The sequence below is a fragment of the Sus scrofa genome, unplaced genomic scaffold, assembly GCF_000003025.6.
Source record: "Sus scrofa isolate TJ Tabasco breed Duroc unplaced genomic scaffold, Sscrofa11.1 Contig1424, whole genome shotgun sequence".
NCBI classification, from domain to species: domain Eukaryota; kingdom Metazoa; phylum Chordata; class Mammalia; order Artiodactyla; family Suidae; genus Sus; species Sus scrofa.
In genome coordinates this window covers 32,939-53,882 of record NW_018084872.1, presented here as the reverse complement: position 1 = coordinate 53,882, position 20,944 = coordinate 32,939, and the positions used below count along the sequence as shown (strand labels likewise).

The following is a 20,944-nucleotide window of genomic DNA, read 5'->3' as shown; positions in this document are numbered from 1 at the left end:
CATCTTTCCATGTACTTGTTGGCTGTTTGTATATCTTCTTTAGCAGGATGTTTATTCAGATTTTTTGCCTGTTTTTTAATTGGGTTGTTTAAGTTATTTAAGAGTATTTATGGAGTCTAAATACAAATCCCTTATCAGATATGTATCATCAGAATGAGACATCCCTCATTCTGGGGGTTGTCTTTTCACTCTTTTGGTGATTTTATTTGAAGTGTAAAAGTTTTTCACTTTGATGAAGTTCAGTTTATCTGTCTTTTCTTTTGTTCCTTGTGCTTTTGGTGTCATATCAAGAAAGCTTTGCCTAATGCATGGCCACAGAGATTTACTCCTATGTTTTCTTCTAAGAGTTTTATAGTTTGAGCTCTTACATTTAGGTCTTTGATCAGTGTTAGTTACTTTTTGTATATGTTGTGAGGAAGTGGTGCAACTTCATTCTTTTGCATGTGGATATCCAGTTGCTCCAGCACCGGGTGTTAAAAGACTCTTTTATCCCCTATTAGGTTGTTTGAACCCTTTTCAAGAATCAGTTGACCATAGATATAAGCATTGAACTTTTGATTCTGTTTAATTGATCTATATGTTGATCCTTATGCACACTGCCTTGATTATGGTAGCTTTGTAGTAAGTTTTGAAATCAGGAGATGTGAGTTCTTTTTATTCCAAGTTGTTTTAGCTATTCTAGGTCCATTACATTTCCATATGAACTTTAGGATCACCTTGTTAATTTTTCAAAGAAGCCAGCTGGAATTTCGATAGAGATTGTAAGATTAAATATATGGATAAATTTGGGGAGTATTGTCATTTTAATAGTAGTAAATCTTCTAATCCATGAACATGGTGTGCCCTTCCATTTATTTAGCTCTTTAATTTTTTCAAATAGTTTTTTGTAATTTTTATAATACAAGTCTTGTACTTTTAAAATTTATTTCTAAGTATTTTATTCTTTTTTGATACTATTATACATGGATTTGTTTTCATAATTTTGTTTTTGGATTTTTCATCACAAGAGAATAGAAATACAATTGATATTTGTAGAGCCTTTGTTGTTTTGTGGGTTTTGGGGTTTTTTGGCTGCATCCATGGCATGCAGAAATTCCTGGGCCCAGGATTGAACCCGAGCCACAGCACCAACCCAAGCCATTGCAATGACAACACCAGATCCTTAACCCACTGTGCCACAAGGGAACTCCCAGAGCCTTTGTTCTTGCTACTAGGTAAGACTGTATTTCTCTACTGTCCTTATGACACAGCTCAGATTACAGAATGTTCTTATCATAGAAAGTTCTATAAGTCTGTTGGGCATTGCATCCCTTGACCCTTATCTGCATGTTAAAATCATCTTTTAACAAGTGCCCAGGGCCCTTCACCAGACCAACTAAATGAGGATAAGGCCCGAGAACTGTATTTTTTTTTTTTTAAAGCTCCCTAAGGCGATTTGGAGCATTTTTGAACTATTGCACTAAATGCATCCATTTCCACCACAGGAACATCAGTCCTTCATCTGTCTATCTGTCAGGCATTCCAGTGTGTCCACCACCAGCACTGCACAGCCCACCCACCTCATGCTCTTTTTCCTATAGTACATTGTTCCGTTTCTGTCTTAAACTACTGCCATTTGCTCACCAATTTTACACTTGCTGATGCAGCCAAGCTTTGATTATACTTTTTTTTTTTTCGTTTTTAGGTCCACACCTATGGCATATGGAGGTTCCCAGACTAGGGGTCGAATTAGAGCTGTAGCCACCAGGCTACGCCACAGCCACAGCAATGCCAGATCTGAGGTGTGTCTGCGACCTACACCACAACTCATGGCAATGCCGGATCCTTAACCCACTGAGCAAGGCTAGGGATCAAACCTGTATCCTCATGGATGCTAGTCAGAGTCATTTCCACTGAAGCACGATGGGAACTCAGATTATTCTCTTCCTGCTTCGCTTAGAGAAAAGTTTTGTCTGATTGCACTGTGCACCAGTATTGTGTTAAGTGACCTTTTAGCTTCTGTGACAGGCTTTGTCTGTAGGGTAGTTTTCTGAAACCAAGTTTACAGAGCAGTCAAGGGCTTCAAGGCACTGTCTTGGGTGGGATGGAAACGGATTGGGGCTTGTGTTCCTCTGCCTTTTGCTGGGGAAGGGGGACGAGGGTGCCTGGGAAGAGAGGGAACTTGTCTTGAACTCTCTAGAAATAGGTATGTTATATGTAGCTTTTGAAAATCATCTAAATAATATTCATTGTAGACACAAAGTAGAGAATCCATATAAGCAAATAAGAGAGGAAAAAAAGAATAAAAATCAGTCACAGTTCCAATTCAAGGGATGAGCTATTAGAAAAATTAGTGTAGGAGTTCCCATTGTGGCTCAGCAGGTGAAGAACCTGATATTGTCTCTACAAGGACACGGGTTCGATCCCTGGACTCACTCAGTGGGTTAAGGATCCAGCATTGCTGCAAGCCGTGGTGTAGGTTGCAGATGCAGCTCAGATCCAGTGTTGCTATGGCTGTGGTGTAGACTGGCAGCTGCAGCCCCTATTCTACCTCTAGCTTGGGAGCTTCCATATGCCACAGGTATGGCCGTAAAAAAGGAAAAAAAAAATTATCTTGGTACAGAAAGCTTCTTTCCACTTTCCTCCAAAGGCAGTCAGTCACTGGGAATTTTCCTCTTCATGTGTAAGTCTTCTGTCTTTAGAACCAACTGAAGAAGGTCCCACACCTTGTGTACTGTTCTTCCCCCTGCTTTTCCCACCTTAGAGAACATCCCATTTCAGCACATAGAGGTCCACGTATTGTTTGACAGTCACATAGTATTCCCAGGTCATGCTGCCCCTTAAATCATCTGTCCTGCCCTGTGGTACTTTGGAATGGCCCCAGAGTGTGTGGGAATGTCCTCATCCTTGTACCTGAGTGTGGTTGGCCCTCTCTGTGAGCATAGTTAAAACTCCTAGCTGTGGAGATCATGAGATTAAAGCATCTGGTCGGTTTGGATTAGGGTAGGTGCTCTCAGTCTTTCAGGTGGTCGCACATCCACTTCCCCACACACGGCTGAGTGTGCCAGCTGGCCGCTCGCTTGGCCCTGGGACTGAGCGTCCAATGTATTTTAATTTTTACAAGTCTGATGGGTTAGAAACATATCCTGTTAATTGTGTGAAAGTGAGCACATTTTCCCACTTTTTCATTTTTTATTTATTTGTTTATTTTTCAGGGCCGCACCTGCAGCATATGGAGGTTTCCAGGCTAGGGGTCCAATAGGAGCTACAAGTGCAGGCCTACACCACAGCCACACCAACATGAGATCCAAGCCACATCTGCGACCTACACAGCTCACAGCAATGCCGGATCCTTAACCCAGTGAGCAAGGCCAGGGGTCAAACCCAGATTCTCATGGGCACTATGTTGGGTCCTTAACCTGTTGAGCCACAACGGGAACTCCCAAATGAAGGTTCTTGAAGTGCCTGACAGTCACTAGAAGAGAAGGGCCCCATGTGAGCAGGGAGTGGAGAAGGGTGTGCAGACTGGGCCACACAGTTTGGCTGCTTCCTGACCTTATGCCACCCTCTGCCCAGCAGAACCCAGACCATCCTCCAGAGGAGGAAAGCCTTTACCCAGGCCTGTTCCTGGGAGGCCTGACTTCCCATGGGGGCGGTCTGTCCGAGTGTCCCTTCCTCCCACTCCAGTGCCCTGTCGGGACCACCCCCACCGGCTTTCACGGACTTTGGTGTCCCTTAGGGCCCTGCCACCCGCCCTTCAGTCCAGTCTTAATGTCACCTTATCTGGAGCCAGCGACTGCCTTCTGTTTAAACAATTTAAATCAGTGTTTTGGTGAGTGTGCCCTCTCAGACATTTAGTCCACACTTGAAATTGCTTAAAACGGCTCTTGCAGCATGCCTTTGGAATGTTCTCAGGGGGTGACGAGCTTTCTTCTTTGATGATGAGCTTTTTCTCTCCCAGTAGCGTAAGAGTATTTAGACCCCAGTGTCATGACTGGGGGGAGGTGGAGGTTGTAACCCTCAAGTACTGAGAGGAGTCCTTTCGAGGACCCTAAAAATGGTCCTAAACTGTAGTCTTCTGCTCGGTGGTTTCTAGGTCCAGGCTATAAGGAAGGCTGTGGATTTTCTCTCCCGTGGAAAAGCCTCTGGTGTTTTTCATCGAATTTCAGGGGCTTCATGGACCTTCTGAAAGTTTCTCTGAGAACCCTTCTTCCTGAATTACTGTAAAGGCATTCGTTTTCAGAGATTTTGTATTAACCTCAGAGTCAGACCTGTGTCTTTTAGTCTTAGATGCACTAAGACTGTTTAGATTTTGAGCTTAGGAGGAGGCCAGTGTCACACGGGAGGGCTGTTTACATTTTGGCAGCTTTGTCACTTTTCATATCCAGTATTTCGAAGCCCACAGAAGGGGCCTCGTGTAGCTAAAGGAGAGAAGTGATGGGCAGATCTACTAGGAGCCTGCAGACAACGTTTAGCAAAAAGTTAAATTCTGAGGGGGGGAAAAATCAAGCATATTTGAGAAAAAGGCCAAATCCGAAGTGTTAATATACAATGTTTCCCCTGTGGTTGCTGTTTTATCTCCTCTTAAATGAGATTATCCGCATGGAAGCAGCGAGCAGAGCAGGTTCTCAGCATATCGTAGCTGAATACGTTTCTGAGTTGCAAAAATATTTTGTATTCATGGCATTTCTCCCCTTCTGAGGTTTTCAAGGTTTTTCATAAACTTGTATTTTAACCCAGTCTATTTTCAAAATACCAGAGTGCATACCAGAATGTCAAGCTGTTACTTGAGTGTTTAAAATCTTGGCATTCTGTGCCTTTTCTTTTAGAAATATTATAAAGTGGGGGGAGGGGAGGGAAAAAAATCTCTTCTTACATGAGAATAGTCTACATCCTGAAAAAGCATAAAAGGCATCTACTGCTTCAGAGCATCACACGTTTTAGATCTAGAAGAGGCAGCTTGTTGAAAGGAAGAGTTTCATTAACAGCAACAGACTCGGCAGAAGTGGAAATGTTGGTCTATTTTTGGATTTCCTCTGTGCTCGCTTTGAATTCATCTCCTGATCTCCGTTCTGTCTTCGTTCACCCAGCCGCCAGGCAATGCTGTGCTTGTCAGAATCATCCAGACTCATCAGACTCATTCCAGGGAGAACGCTGATCAGCTGATCGGTGCCCTGGAGGAAGGTTTTGAAGGATTTTTGGTGAAATGGAAGGATGAATAGAGGGAGGTCAGTTACATAGCAGTGTTCTCAGACGAAAGCAAGGGCCGATAGCCCAGGTTAGAGCTCCCATCTGAACTGGAACCTGCGGACACTTTGGGTGTTTTACTTCTCACTGAGTTAGTTACTGGTGGCCGGATGCTTGCAAGTTAGGTTCTGTTGCAGGGCAGACCTGGGCATGTGGGGTCTGCTGGTACCCAGACTCTTGCTGATGGAGAGTGCACATGCTAATAAAATTTTACTCAAAAAATGTCTTTTCCAGATAGGTGAGAAGTGAGATTTTTTTTTTCCCTTTGCCTTATTTTTTGCTTTGTAGGGCCGCACCTGTAGCATGTGGATGTTCCTAGGCTAGGGGTTGAATAAGAACTGTAGCTGCTGGCCTACACCACAGCCACAGCAATGTGGGATCTGAGCTGCACATACGACCTACACTGCAGCTCAGAGCAACGCTAGATCCTTACCCCACTGAGCAAGGCCAGGGATTGAACCTACATCTTCATGGATACTGGTCAGTTTCTTAAGCCACTGAGCCACAGTGGGAACTCTGGCCCTGCCCTTTTCTGAGGGAGGGGATTAGGGCAGAAATTGAGAGCCAAGAGAGAGTAAGTGAATGAGTACCCTGTGGGTTTCCCCTTGGTCTCTGGGAGGCATGGGACTGATGGTGAAGGAATCAGGAAAGGGACAAAAGGTTCCAGGAAAGGAAAGGGCCACTGGGTTGGAGCCACTGTCCTCTCCTGTCTCAGCCTCCCTTGTCCCGTATCTCAGGCCTGTGGGAAGGACACAGAGCCCCCAGGTATTGATGCCTAGGGCTCCCCTGAGGGAGTGTTGAGGTTAGTGGCAAGGAGAGGAGAATGGGAGAGAAAGTCATGTGACAAAAGACAATTTTTTTTTTGTATTGTCATCAGCTTCCCATGGCACATGCAAAAGTGGAACCTCTGTGTTCCCATGGCCCAGATTAAGTCATTGTCCAGATTTTCCCAGACCTATGTCCACTCACTATCCTTTTATCTTCTTTCTTTCTTTTGGGCCACACACGTGGCATATCGAGGTTCCCAGGCTAGGGGTTGAATCAGAGCTACAGATGCCAGCTTACGCCATGGCCACAGGAATGCAGGATCTGAGCCACGTCTGAGACATACACCACAGTTCATGGCAACACCGGATCCTTAATCCACTGAGCGGGGCCAGGGGTCAAACCTGCATCCTCATGAATGCTAGTCAGATTCGTTGCTGCTGAGCCATGACAGGAATTCCCCTTTATCTTTTTTTTTTTTTTTTTTTTTTTTTTTTTTGCTTAAGTATTTGTAAAACAAATTCGAAGTATCATATCACAGATATCTCAGTATACGTCTCTAAAATGTTTGGGTGCTTTCCTATGTAGCTGTGATATCATTTAACAGTATTAGTCTTTTGGGGACCAGAGATCGCTACCCAATATTCCATGATAATCTCTGTGGGAAAAGAATCTGAGAGAATGGATGTGTGTCTATCTGTGACTGGGTCACTTTGCTGTACAGCAGAAATTATCACAACCTTGTAAATTAATTAAACTTCAATAAAACTTCAATAGCCCTGGGGGACAGAAAACCCCACCTTTGTAAATTAAAAACTCTTTTAATTTACAAAGGCAGTTTTATTCTATTTTATTCTATAAAACGTCAAGTTTTATTCTAAATTAATCTTTTTCAGGTATACTTTCTTTTTTTAGGAAAAAAGGTAACCAACCTCTTAAAAATTTAGATTGATTGTTGTGTAGCCCTGAGAACTATGTCTAGATACTTACATCACAACACAACAATGGGAGGGAAAAGTATGTATACATGTATGTGTAACTTGGTCCCCATGCTGTACAGCAGAAAAAAAAAAATTAGATTGAGTTCCCCAGGGACTCCACAGTTTAAGGATCTGGCTTTGTCACTGCTGTGGCTTTGGTGGCTGCTGTGGCACCAGTTCGATCCCTGACGTGGGAACTCCACATGCTATGGGCACGGCCAAAAAAATTAGATTAAAAGATGCTAAGGTTCAAAGATGAACGTGTAGGAGGGAGCTACTTTATAGGAGGTGGTAGCCGATGTGACTTTGAGGGTGATCTCTTCATGGCTTCCATCATGTCAAGTACTGTTCACAGTCCTCTGCATGTACGTACTTCATACTCAGCATCACTGCTTCGGAGTCCCAAACAGCCCTCGGTGTCCGGGGCTGGCCTTGCAGCCCTCTCTGCCAGCCCCCAAGCTCTTCATCTGGTATCCCCAGACTTCAGTGAGTGGTAACACCATCCTTTTGCTGCACAGGCTGAACACGTACGAGCCGTCTTTGATACCTCCACCTCCTTCAGTCCTCCTTCCAACCTTATCAGTTTCACCTCATTCTCTTAAACCGTGCACGTCCTCCTGCCTGTTAGCACCACCCTAGCCAAAGCCCCCAGAATGGCCCGCTGGTGTTTCTTCCATTTTGACCTTCTTCCAGCCCTTCTCCCCATTTCAACCGGAGTGAGCTGTTGAGAACATAAGTCTGATTTTATTCCACCCCTGCTTAAACACCCTTCGTGGCTCACATAAAATAAGTGGTAACTCTTTCTACTTTGGTACATTAAGATTTGATTTTGTATAACCAACTGACACCAGGGCGTGAGCAGGTGTGCCCAGACCTGGCCTGGCTTCTAACGGAGCCTGTTTCGCTCAGATTTTCACCGATTTTTGGGTTTTTGATGGTGTGTTTTCATCATTGCTTGTCTTGCCACCCCCCCATCAGCCGAGAGAAACAAGCAGTAACAGTGTCGTAACGGCTCAGATATACAGAGAGAGAATAGGGTGTCTGTACACAAGGTAAAATTGCTAGTATATGGTAAAGCATTCTTGTTAAAGTTCTCTGCATAATGCAGTTGGGTTTAAAATTTTTTTATTTTGGGAGTTCCCATTGAGGCGCAGTGACAATGAGTCCGACTAGTATCCATGAAGATGTGGGTTTGATCCCTGGCCTCACTCAGTGGGTTAAGGATCCGGCGTTGCTGTGAGCTGGTGTAGGTCAAAGATGCATCTCAGATCTGAACGTGGCTGTGGCTATGGCGTAGGCAGGCGGCTACAGCTCCGATTGGACCCCTAGCCTGCCTCGGGTGCAGCCCCCCCCAAAAAAAGAAATTATTTGGAAAGTTTTCAAAAGTATACAGCAAAGAAAATAGTACAATGAAAACCCCTTTACACCCACCCCTGGGTTCAACAGTTTTCAAGATTTTACCACATTTGCTTCCTCTTTTTATTTTATTTATTTATTTGTTTTTTAGGGCCGCATCTGCTGCATATGGAGGTTCCCAGGCTAGGGGTCTAATTGGAGCTGTAGCCACCGGCCTACACCACAGCCACGCCAGATCTGAGCCGTGTCTGCGACCTACACCACAGCTCACAGCAACGCCGGATCCTTAACCCATTGAGCAAGGCCATTGATCGAAACCGGAAACCTCATGGTTCCTAGTCAGAACCATGCGCCATGACAGGAACTCCTGCTTACTCTTTTTAAAAAATATCCTTTTGGAAGTTCCTCAGCAGGTTGGGTATCCAGCTTTATCTCTGTAGTGGCTTGGGTCGCTGCTGTGGCCCAGGTTTGATCCCTGACCCGAGAACTTCCAAATGCTGTGGGGTAGCCAAAAAAACTCCCCAAAACAAAAAACATCCTTTTGAAATACGTTGAATGCCAGACGTCATGAATTGAGAGCTTTTTTTTTTTTTTAATTATAGTATTAGTAATAGTTAAGTATATTTTTAAAAACAAGACATATTGGGCATTGGTAGATTATCTGAAGCATTGGGCAGAATAATTTGTAAACCCTTGCAAATTCCAGCTATAAAGGAATCATATAAAGAGATGTGTGGAGTTCCTGTTGTGGCTCAGTGGGTTAAAGATCCATTGTTGTCTCTGTGAGGATAAGGGTTCAATCCCTGGTCTCACTCAGTGGCTTAAGGATCCGGTGTTGCTGTGGCTGTGGTGTACACCACAATAGCAGCTCCGATTTCAACCCCCCTAGCCTGGGAGCCATATGCTGCAGGTGCAGCACTGAAAAGAAGAAGATGTGTGAGAGATTTTAAAAACTACCCCAGTGATGCTCGGTCCTTTGATTCTAGACTAGGAGTAGGATTAGGAGGTAGGACTAGACGGTCATCTCTGAGTTTCCCTTAAATCATGAGATACTGAGATAACCAGTTTCCTCACTTTTTGCTGCTACTTTATTATTACTTCAGATCTCTAAGTTAGGCATGCAGTGTCTCAGAAATACCCTCATTTTCACTTTCCTGATTGCAGTGTTTCTCCTAATAAGACCCCAATTTAAAAGGATCTTTAATTTTCACAAATGATTTGAGACAATTTCTGGCCTAAGAGAGGGAACTTGTAAAGAAAAATAATGTTATTGTTTTATGATCTGTGTCTTATTAAAATAAGGGCTGTTTGTTCTCAAAGCCATTTTTCTGTTGCTCCTTTTTTAAATTAGTTTCTTTATTTGGTTCTTCTTTTAGTTTATAAAAGTATGTAGAGAAGTTATTCTGAGCAGGCCATGATGAGTTTTTCATTTAATTTTAAAACAGTCCAGTTCTTTAAATTCTACTCTGGGGGAGAAGTTTTACTTATTTTAAACATCCAGAGATTAAAATCTGCTTACTGCATAAAAATCCAGGCAGTCAGGCAGTGCTTGGGAACTATGTCAGTGGCAGATCAGATCTCTCTGCCTAAGCTGTCAGTGTCCAGAGTTTCTTCTAGACCAGTTATTTTAACCTATGAATTTTAGCATATTAGTATGCTTTGCAGAGGGCCCATGATCTTTTCCTAAATAGCTCTGTTTGGTATAATTATTATTTGTATAACTTGGTTATTTGCATAACTTGAATAATGCACACACACCGTTTGGGATGGAAATTTTTCTTTCTAAGTCCACACGTGTGACATATGGAAGTTCCTGGGCCGGGGGTAAAATGGAGCTACAGCTGCTGGCCTACACCATAGCCATAGCAATGCCAGATCCGAGCTGTAGCTTGCAGCAGCACTGTATCCTTAACGCACTGAGTAAGGCCAGGGATTGAACCCACATCCTCACAGATACTGTGTTGGGTTCTTAACCTGCTGAGCCACAACAGGAACTCTGAAAACCTCATTTTAGGGTGTAGTACCAGCTGTGCCCTTTCAGGCCACACCGCCATCCCTGCCGAACTGTAGGGAAGCTGGTAAAAGCAAAGAGGGAAGGGCGTCCTGTCTATCTCTCTGTGGATTCTGCTAGTAGAGAATATTGATCAGTGCCGAAAAGATAATTTGTTGATAGGTGGCCTTTGTGTTTTGTTCCAGATTCACAAGAAGTGGACGAACATCTGGTGGCAGAAGTGGTAGAAAAATTTTCAACAGAGGCTTGTTCTAGACCCTCGGAACACGAGGTGGCTCCACGGGCTGCTGCAGACTCTTCCCCCATCAAGGATCTCAGAGAAGAACCTGAACACGATGCTAGCAAAATCTCAATAGTGAGGCCATTTTCCATAGAAACCAAGAAGCCCACAGATGTCCTGGCAGCGCTTGGAACAAAAGCAGCTCATGGCAGCACCCCTGCTGTCTTAGGCGAGGTGGCAGCCCCCCGCTCAGTGGGTGGCACCCAGGACGAGGCGATGACAGAGGACAATGTGGGGGTCACGCTGGGGGCTTCCACAGAGGTCGACCTGAAGACGGGAGCACAGGCCGGAGCCCGCAGTTGGCAGAAGCAGGCTGAGGAAGCCCAAGCCCGTACCCCTGAGGAAGAAGGCAATTGGCAGCGAGTTCTTGGGTTCCGACCTGGCTCTGGAGGGCACGCACCTCCCCAGGCCGTCCTGCCGGTTCGGTCCTGATGAGGTGGCTGAGAATTCCAGCCCTTCCCGACTAGGAGTTGCCAGGATCCAGAAACATCCCCCTGCAGTTAAGGAGAGGCCAGGCGTCCCTAGTAGTGACACCAACGACTCAGGGTTTGAGGTGCTTGAGGAGGCAAGGGGCTCACCTCTGAGGCTCCAGTTGGATTTCGCAGAAGACGTGGAAGATGCAGAGTCCAGGGAATCCCTCCCGCAAAAACTGGGCAGGAAGCTGGGGAACAGACTGACCCCCGAGGTCAGGAAAGACTGCTCTGGGGAGCCAGTGGGTGCCAAAGATTTGGAGTTGCTTCCAGGCCTGGCTGCAGAGGATGCTCCCGGCCTCCGAGACTCTCCGCCGTTGGACCCCCATCCCTGGGAAAGCCCTGGCCTTGGTCCCTTTGGAAGCCCTCCATCCTGCAGCACTGCCCCCGCTCCCCTCTCAGGGCTCCTACTGCTTCGACCAGGACGACATTGACGAATCCCTGGATCCCTTTAAACCCACTCTGACTTTAACAGGCAGTGACTTTGTGTCTCCTGCCGGTAATCATATCAGTGAAATCTTAGAGTCACCCAAGAAGCCAAAGTCACGTTTAATAACGTGAGTGAGGATGGGTGGGGTGTTGCGTTCTGTCCTCCTTGTGAGTTTGGCAGCCACTGCTTTTGGTTTTGGTGAACAAAGTTCTCTCGGAGGTGCCCCAGGGCAGACAGCAAGCTCGTAACTTCCTACTGCAGTCTTCACTGTTTACCTAATTCTGGTGTGGAGTCCCATGTACCAGAGGTTTCCTTCTTGTCTGCCTTGCTTCTGAACCCCTCAGCTTATTCAGTCAAGTTCTTTTTCCCTCCCACCTTGGGTACTTTTTCCTGTTCAATAAAAAAGAGCATGTTGGAGTTCCCACTGTGGCACAGTGGGTTAAGAATCTGTTTGCTGCAGAGCTGAGGGTTGGATCCCTGGCCAGGTGCAGTGGGTTAATAGATCTGGCAATGCCACAGCTGCAGCTCAGAATCAGTCTCTGGCTTAGGAACTTAGGGTTTTCAGAAATCCTGTCTGAGCTGTCAGGAATCATTTTATACACAGGATTTTTTATATGCTTGTATTTTTATGCAAGTATCAGTGCCAGTCGCCATCTTCAGACTCTCTGTGGGTAAAAGAAAAATTCCAAGTGTGCAAGTCACCTGTGTAGTGTCAGTAACATGTGGGAAAGGGTCTTATAGAAGTCTTTTCACTTGAGCTCTGGTTTTTGATGGAAACAAACCCACCACTAAAAGGTGTGAGAATTCTTATGTCTCCTGGTAAAGCTTCTGGCTCTATTAGTGAGGAGGTGAAAAAAAAAAGTCAAGAATATATTTTAAACAGTTGCCCAGATCTGACTGAATTAGTCCATTAGTCTTTTGTCATGTGAAATCTTTCTCCTGACTCCCCTCTTCTGTGAAATCTGGAGCTACTTTTGCAAGGTCCTTGGAGCTCTCAGAATGGTCACCCTCAGGCCATGGTCCGTGTCACGTTTCAGTTTAAATTTGTCACAAAGTTCCTTATCACAAAACTTGAGTCAACCATCTTTCTCAGTGGTCCTCTGACATCTTACTAAAAATTAGATGTAAAGAAGGACCCGTGACATGGAGGATGAAATAGGGAAAGGGAAGGTGAGAAGAAATGCTTCTTGTCACCACAGCCCAGCTGGGACAGTGATCTCCAGCATGACTGTGACTTAAAGGAAAATGCCGGGTGGCCTGGTGATTGGCACCAGAGAAAAAGGTTTAAAGAGCTGAGCGTTATCAGTCAGGACCAAAAAGCTTGAGGAAGGTAGGAACTGGTCCTTCCGCAGCCCCAGAACATTCCCTAGAACATCCGGAAGAAATGAAATGTCATTCGTAGTTCTCAATCTGTTCTTTGGTTATAGATGAGCAGTTAAATGGTTGCTGAAAAGTATTTTGGATCAGGTGTCCTCAGAGTACTCTTATGTGGCTCAGGTTAGTTACCTACGTCTAGACAGTGCCCAGGGGATGCGATGGCCAGGCTTTGCCTGGGTGCTTTCTAACATGGGCTACCCTAGGTATGGGCAGTCCTTCCCAGCGGGGTGGATAAGGGGTCACTGGGGGGCTCCCTTCATTTGCTTGTTGAGGGCGTGCAGTTGTGCGTTCAGGTTGCAAAAGAGCCAGTCAGGGCCAGAGGGAGAGGAGTTATCCTACACCTGTTTTCTGCAGCACCGAGCACTGTCTCCCCAGTCCTGCCACCCTCACCTGCTAGCATTTTCCTCCTGTTATGTTTTTGATGAATGGACTTCTTGATCTAAAAACCTTAGAGATTTTTTAAAGAAACTCATATGTAGCCAAAGTTCTTGGCTCCTCATCCTTTCTGCAGAAGGGTGCTCAACCCCTTGTGTAACTCTGGGATTTTCTTTAGCACATCCCCTCATTGTAGAAATATACAGGTGGAGGTAGACTCTAGCGGAAAGTTAGAGGTTCTGATAACCGTACTTGTGTGACTTCTTAAAAGATGATGTAAGTCACTTCTCAGATTCTTTTTCCATAAACATCATCCTATGATTTGGATTTTGTGGACCAAATAAAGTAAATTATTTAAAACCACTTTGTTGGAGTTCCCATCATGGCTCAGTGGTAATGACCCCAACTAGTATCCATGAGGACACAGGTTCGATCCCTGGCCTTGCTCAGTGGGTTAAGGATCCGACGTTGCTGTGAGCTGTGGTATAGAGCACAGATGTGGCTCAGATCTGGAATTGCTGTGGCTGTGGTGTAAGCTGGCAGCTGTAGCTCTGATTGGACCCCTAGCCTGGGAACCTCCATATGCCTAAAAAAACAAAAACAAACAAAAAAAGTAAATGTACTCAGGTTCTCTGGTGGCGCAGCAGGTTAAAGATCCGGCGTGAGTCACTGCTTTGGTGTGGGTTCGATCCCTGGCCTGGGAACTTCCATGTGCCGTGGGCACGGGCAAAAAAAAAAAAAAAAAAAAAGAGTAAACATACTCTGCAGTCGTGTTGTTTTATACATTTACAAGTATTTGAGAGTTTACTCTTCATCTGTGCATTTGACTGTCTGGCAGTTCCAAGTTTTTCTACCACGTCCTTACTCCTGATAATCATTCACTCACGAGTGGTAACAGTCACCAGGATGACATTTTTAATTTGTGTCTCACCTCATAGAGAGGGTTTTGCAGTCTCTATGTCTGCCAGACTAGAGAGATGTATTCCAGGCTTTACATGATTTTTCTCTCCATCTGTCTCTTTCCTGTCTCTAATTTCGTTGGTGCCTCAGGACCTCTGAACAAGTGAAATTTCTCTGTTTTCTGTTGTAAGTACCCCCACTGTTGTTTTCCGTTTCTCGCTGGGACCTTTGGCAGCTCCCCCGCCGCCTCCCTACCCCCAGCATCTCTTCATAGCATGTTGGCCTCCCTTTCTGAGTTTGATCTTCTGGTGGTTTTGTGCATTTCATTTGCTGCCCCATGAGTCAGCTGAGCCTTGCAGTCTGTGCCTCAGGGAGAGGAGGTGGGCCCTCCCACCTCAGGTGCCAGAGCTTGCATTCCCCGGCTTGGCACGCCCCATGTGGCGCTGCGCTGCTGCGTGCTGGCTTGGCCCCCATCACCCCCGCAGTGTTTGAGGAACTGCTCTGCTATTTAATGTCAGAAACAATTGATGTTTTTGATGATAGGAGAAGGTGGCCGCCTTGGAGCAAGAGATACATTTTATCTTGAGTTTGGTGGCAGGGGTGACTTTCAGGCCTGGAAAGAAAACCAGGCACTAGGGGGTGGCACCTAGGTATGCTGGTCTTTGCCTTTGCCCCACAGAACAAGAAAGACTTGCAGGGGTCAGAGTGTTGGTACTGGATATTTTAAGTTCATCATAATGGAACAGGAGTTCCCATTGTGGCTCAGTGGGTTAAGGACCCGACGTAGTGTCCGTGAGGATGTGGTTTTGATCCGTGGCCTCGATCAGTGGGTTAAGGATCTGGTGTTGCTGTGAGCTGATGTGGCTCAGATTCTGAGTTTCTCTGGCTGTGGTGTAGGCCTGAAACTGCAGCTCTGATTCAGCCGTAGCCTGGGAACTACCATATGCCACAGATGTGGCCATAAAAAGAAAAAAAGAAAGAAAGAAAGAAAGAAATGAAAAAGAAAAGAAAAAACAAACAAACAAAAAACAGAACAGAATCTGAACTAGCCTTTGGATCACAAAGTTTGTACCAGCTTAGGAGTTCCCACTGTGACACAACAGGATCAGTGGTGTTTCTGCAGCACCAGGACGCACAGTGGTTTAAAAGATCTGGTGTTGCCACAGCTGCGGTGCAGGCCGCAACTTCGGCTTGGATCTGATCCCTGGCCTGGGAAGTCCATATGCTTTGGGGCAGCCAACAAAAACAGAACCAGCTTAAATACAGCAGGTGCTTTGAGCTTCCCCTGTTCTGGCCCTCACGTTCGCTTTCCATCTTCCTACGTAATAAGAATGATAACACTTTACTCAGGTATTTTTATTTCATCCCTTCTGTTGCCCAGCCCTCCTCTGTGAGCACACAGGTCTGGAGCTGTCTTACCAGACTCCCGTGGCTCTTAGTACAATAAAGAATTTCTAAAGAACGTGGTCCGGCGTGGTAATTTTTCTAGCAAATATCAAAGCTACGTGAGTGCAGGTCAGGTGACCCGACCGTCTCCAGGTGCTGGGGCTACTCTGGGAAAGGCTACTGCTGGTATACAAGTAGTGACCCAGGGGCCTGGGTCCTGGTGGTTAGCCTCCCGCAGAAACAAGTGGGGCGGTCACTGAATCACAGTTCTTTGCTTGCCCTGTCTCCTGGGAGAAGATCCAGAGACGGGAAGGTGCTCCCATGTCTGCTTGTACACATGTGACTCGTGTGGGGCTGCTCGCTTCGGCTTCTGTCTGCACACTCCGCCGCCCGCTCCATCTCCTAGCTCCGAGGCTGTCAATGTGATTCCAAACCGGCCTGGTGTCTTGTTTGTCTTTTCCCAGGAGTGGCTGTAAGGTGAAGAAATATGAAGCCCAGTCTCTTGCTTTGGATGGGTGTTCGCAGGTAAGTCTGTCCCTGCCCCCCCGGACAGTGTCTTCATGGGTGGTGACTAAAGAAGATTTTCCCACGGGGATCCGAGAGCTCAGCTGTGTGGAAACCAGTTCCCAGATGCTTGGCCTCCTAAGATGATCTGAGAAGGCCTCTGAAGACAAGGGATCCTTTGCAGTTACTCTTTTCCCACTTTTTCGGTAAAGTCCCTCTCACCCGTCTCGTTCTGTCTCATCGCTAAGGTGCATCACCACTGGGTGTGAAACTTCTGGGGCCCCAAAAGGGAGTGGATTTGAAATATTGGTGTAATACATATATATATATATGTATGTATGTATATATGTTTTGGCCTCACCCTCAGCATGCAGCCGTTCTGGGGCCAGGGATCAAACCCTGGCCACAGCAACAACAATGCTAGATCCTTAACCCACTGAGCCACCAGGGAACTCCTGGATAATATTTTTTTTTTTTTTTTTTTTTTTGTCTTTTGTTGTTGTTGTTGTTGCTATTTCTTGGGCCGCTCCCGCGGCATATGGAGGTTCCCAGGCTAGGGGTTGAGTCGGAGCTGTAGCCACCAGCCTACGCCAGAGCCACAGCAACGCAGGATCCGAGCCGCGTCTGCAACCTACACCACAGCTCACGGCAACGCCGGATCATCAACCCACTGAGCAAGGGCAGGGACCGAACCCGCAACCTCATGGTTCCTAGTCGGATTCGTTAACCACTGCGCCACGACGGGAACTCCAATAATATGTTTTTTAAGTCAGATGGTTTTCCACTTTATTGCTTTCAACAAAATAGAACCTGAATGGTCAGCAGATAGATGATTATAAATAATTTTTGATGCAAAGGTATATGCCAATTATATCTCAATTTAAAAGACAATTATTGATGATAGAATTTTTTGGTTCATAACTTGGAAAGGGCTTCAAAGAATTGAGATGTTTTTGTTATAAAACTTCCTTTTGTTTCATCTACTTATATAAGTAAGACTTCTGGCTTCTTATTGATTATAATTATAAAATGAAAAACAGGAGTAAAATTGATACTGACTTTTGTTTCATTCTAGCAGCACATATTTTTCAATGATAAATAATTAATTGGGAAACACAAATAAAAAAGCCAAAAGTCTGGACCCATTTGATTGCAATGAGATCCTTTATTTTTGCCTTTTAAAACTTTTTTTCAGTGTAACTGTGATTACAAAAATATGCTCATTGGTTAATAGAATCCATTTTAAGTTTAATTTAAACCAAAAACTTGGAACATGGTTTAAGATTTTGAAAAACCAAAAAGATTTGCAATTTCATTGCTTCTTCATCTATTACAATGTATAAAGTATTCATCTTCACATGCTGCTAAAACAGGCAGCAAGGATCATGAAAAATTTACCTTTGACTTACTTCAGGAAAAAGACACATTGCATTGTAAAAGTTTTTAAAAATTGATGCAACAAAATTGTAATTGATGTCCATTTTTTAAAAATCTACTTTCATTTTCTGTTGCACTTATCAGACACTGTAATATTTTTAGACTAAATTGTGCATTTGTCATTATAATGATGACCCTCCATAAGAAAAAATGTTAGCACTTACAGAGACTTATGGTCATAGAGAAAAAATTTTAAACAAATAGGAGAGCATTAAATGACATTCAAGCATGCAAATGCATTTCTTTGGAATAATTTCTTGATGGAAGTAGAGAGGAAATGCAAATTCAGAGAGGGGAAGGAATGATGTAAGTTTCTATTAAAGAGCTTGTTCATGTTTGATTTTTTAAATCAGAAAGTATCAAATAACGATTAAATTAATAAGCAAAATTCATATTTAAAATATAACAGAATTTGTTTATTTTGTATCTGTATGAGAGTATGGATGTTCTCTAAAGTTAATTATTAAAATTTGTAATAATTTTATGATGTATATAAGTCAGATCATCATGCTGCACACCTTAAAGTTATACAGTGCTTTGTGTCACTTACATCAAGAAAACCAGAAGGACAAATAAATAAGCAAACAAATAATGCATAGCAGATATTGTATCCCTTGTGACTATTTGAACTTCTACTCAGAGGTTTTTATTTTTTGTTTAATTTTTAGGGCTGCACCAGTGGCATATGAAAATCCCCAAGCGAGGGGTCGAATTGGAGCTGCAGCTGCCGGCCTGCACCACAGCCACAGTATTGCCAGATCCGAGCCGCATCTGCGATCGATGCTGCAGCTTGTGGGCAACACCAGATTCTTAACCCACTGAGCGAGGTCAGGGATTGAACCCGCATCCTCATGAATACGGGTTCTTAACCCCCGGAGCCACAATGGAAACGCCTACTCAGATTTTGGATGTCACCTGAAAATACGAAGGAGTACATAAATTTCCCCAAAAAACTTTAGGAGCAGTCTGAGCAGAATACATGAGAACCACTGCCTTCAACCACGTAAACATCTTGCTTATGAATTTAGACTAGAAAAGCTTAATTTTTTCAAACCTCAAGTTGAAATCACAGAAGCAAGGTCCTAGAAAATACAGCCTTTTCTGACTCAGAGGCTGCAGCTTCTTTCCTGGATTGTCCCCCAACCTGGGGACAATGTCCGTTGCTCAGTGGCCGCTGCGTGGCCATCCCTGTGAGGTGGCCTTCCCCGTGGTTTGCCCTCCTAAACGGTAGCATTTTCTCTCTTGCCTTCCCAGGATGAAGGAGCAGTGATCTCCCAGATTTCTGACATTTCCAACAGGGATGGCCACGCAACAGATGAGGAGAAGCTGGCGTCCACGACCTGCGGTCAGAAACCCACCGGGGCCGAGGGGAAAGGTGAGCCAGAGGAAGACCTGGAGTACTTTGACTGTTCCCATGTTCCCGTGTCTGCCATAAATCATACGTTTTCATCCTCAGAAGCAGGTACGGAAGCTTATCTTCATCTCTCTAATGTACATAAGCAATTGAAATGCCTGGAAGCCCAGAGCAGGAGATGCCTTAGAGAGATTAGAGAACCTTTGAAGAGTAGATTAGGTCCCTGATCTGGACTTTGCCTGGAGGAGAGACACACAAGGATGTCTGGAAGCGCTGGGGATGCGTGGATAAGTGTGGCGGGATGTACGGAGACACCATGTGTCAGCCTGCTTCCATCTGGTCACATCCTAAAGTAAAGTGTCGTGTACCCATGTTGTGATTTTGGGGTCCTTGTTTCACGGGCAGAAATACTAACAACAACATGTATAGTTACTTCTATGTACAGGCACTGCTCTTAGTGCTTCTCGTGTATTCGGTCACTTCTCAATAGGCAGCATTCTCTTTCCCCCTTTTCAGAGCGAGCAGGTGAAGCCAAAGTTAAATAACTCGGCCAAGATCACTTGTCTAGTTGGTGGGAGGGCTAGAAGTCTAGTTCTCAGCAGTCTGGTTCCACATTCCTCTAACCACAAAGCTAACGTTGTAATGGGATAGTTTTCATCACACCCGACTATTATCAATGTTTCTGCTCACAGATGTGGTGGATGGAAACCGACCAGTGCCCTACAGAATCCTTCTTCATGTTCTGATGCAGACCTAGACTAACCTGTGCTGAAACTTCTGTCTTCCGCTTTTGAACCTTCTAGATCCGAGGCCCTTTTCCAGGTTGCAAGCTGTGTCGTGTCCTTACCCGTGACTTGTGAAATGTTTAGCACCACGTTCCTGACTCCATTAGACATTATTTAAGAGCTCAGGCCTTCAGTGGTGTATTGTAGTGTGGGGCTTTAAAAATTTTTAAAAATCACCATCTATCATCTAACCAGGGAAGCAGGTAGAAATCTGGACTCTGTGAGGTTATCTCTCCAGCCACCCCACCTACCTCAGTCTCAGTTTCCCATCTGTCAAGTAAACATGCCAGGCACTGTTATTTCCTCCCAGGCCTCTTTCTGCCCTGATATTCTCCCCGACAACCCTTTTTGCCAGGTCCTTTTATGCCCCCTGCACTCGTCACACGGGATCTTCTGTTACCTACACTTATTCTCGTGTGTGAAACACCTCTTCACCATCTCCTATAGAAATTATGCCCATCCTTGGAGTTCCCATTGTGGTTCAGCAGGTTCAGAGCCTGACATAGTGTCTGTGAGGATGTTGGTTCAGTCCCTGGCCCTGCTCAGTGGGGTGCCACTGCACGTAGGTCACAGATGTGGCTCAGATCCAGTGTTGCCTTGGCTGTGGCCACGGTGTAGGCTGGCAGCTGCAGCTCCATTTTGACCCCTAGCCTGGGAACTTCCATATGCTGCAGGTGTGGCCCTAAAAAGAAAAAAATACAAAAAGGAAATTCTGCTCAACCTTTCAGGCCTGTCTCAGGTCACTTGGGTCCCAGCACATTTCTTCCCATGTCCCCCATTCCCTGTATTAATTTTGGAAGGTATCTTTGACAAACTTCTTGGGATTGAGGACTGTGAGTGACTCATCTAGGACTTTCCTCTGGTGTAGGTGCACGGTCCATGTTTGTTGAATGATCTCCTTCCTTATGAGGAGGAAATTCCTTTGGCAGAAGTTTACAGAGCCAACAGCACAGCTCCCATGAACACTGTCAGAACCAATGATTAGCCGTGTCATGAAGCCGGGGCCTTGCAGGGGTGGGAGGGGACAGAGGTGGGATTGGCAAAGCCAAGTCTGTCTCCTGGGAGGTCACCTTCAGGCTTGCTCTTGATAGATGCATCCACAGCTGTGCCCTAGGAAACCTCACATGGGGATGGGAGGGAACCAGCCACGTCTTTGAAATGCCCAGTAGCTCTCTGTGAGTAGAGGGCTAGTAGGAATACGAGGTCATCCCAAGGAGTTTGGGCTTTATTGGTGTAGGGGAGCCATGGAAGGTTTTTAAGCAGAATAGTGCTGGTCACATTTGTGTTTCAAATAGTTCATTATTGACA

At 45.1% G+C, this 20,944-nt stretch overlaps 1 protein-coding gene across 1 annotated transcript in view; it reads left to right on the top strand.

The window, feature by feature from the left end:
- The window catches only part of LOC106506226 (transforming acidic coiled-coil-containing protein 1), a 54,117-nt gene that overhangs the window by 11,247 nt on the left and 21,926 nt on the right, over positions 1-20,944 (top strand). Inside the window, 5 exon segments of the mRNA XM_021081309.1 lie at positions 10,524-10,902; positions 10,904-11,470; positions 11,472-11,645; positions 16,021-16,081; positions 18,752-18,959. Of these exon segments, the coding sequence (XP_020936968.1) occupies positions 10,524-10,902; positions 10,904-11,470; positions 11,472-11,645; positions 16,021-16,081; positions 18,752-18,959 (1,389 nt within the window).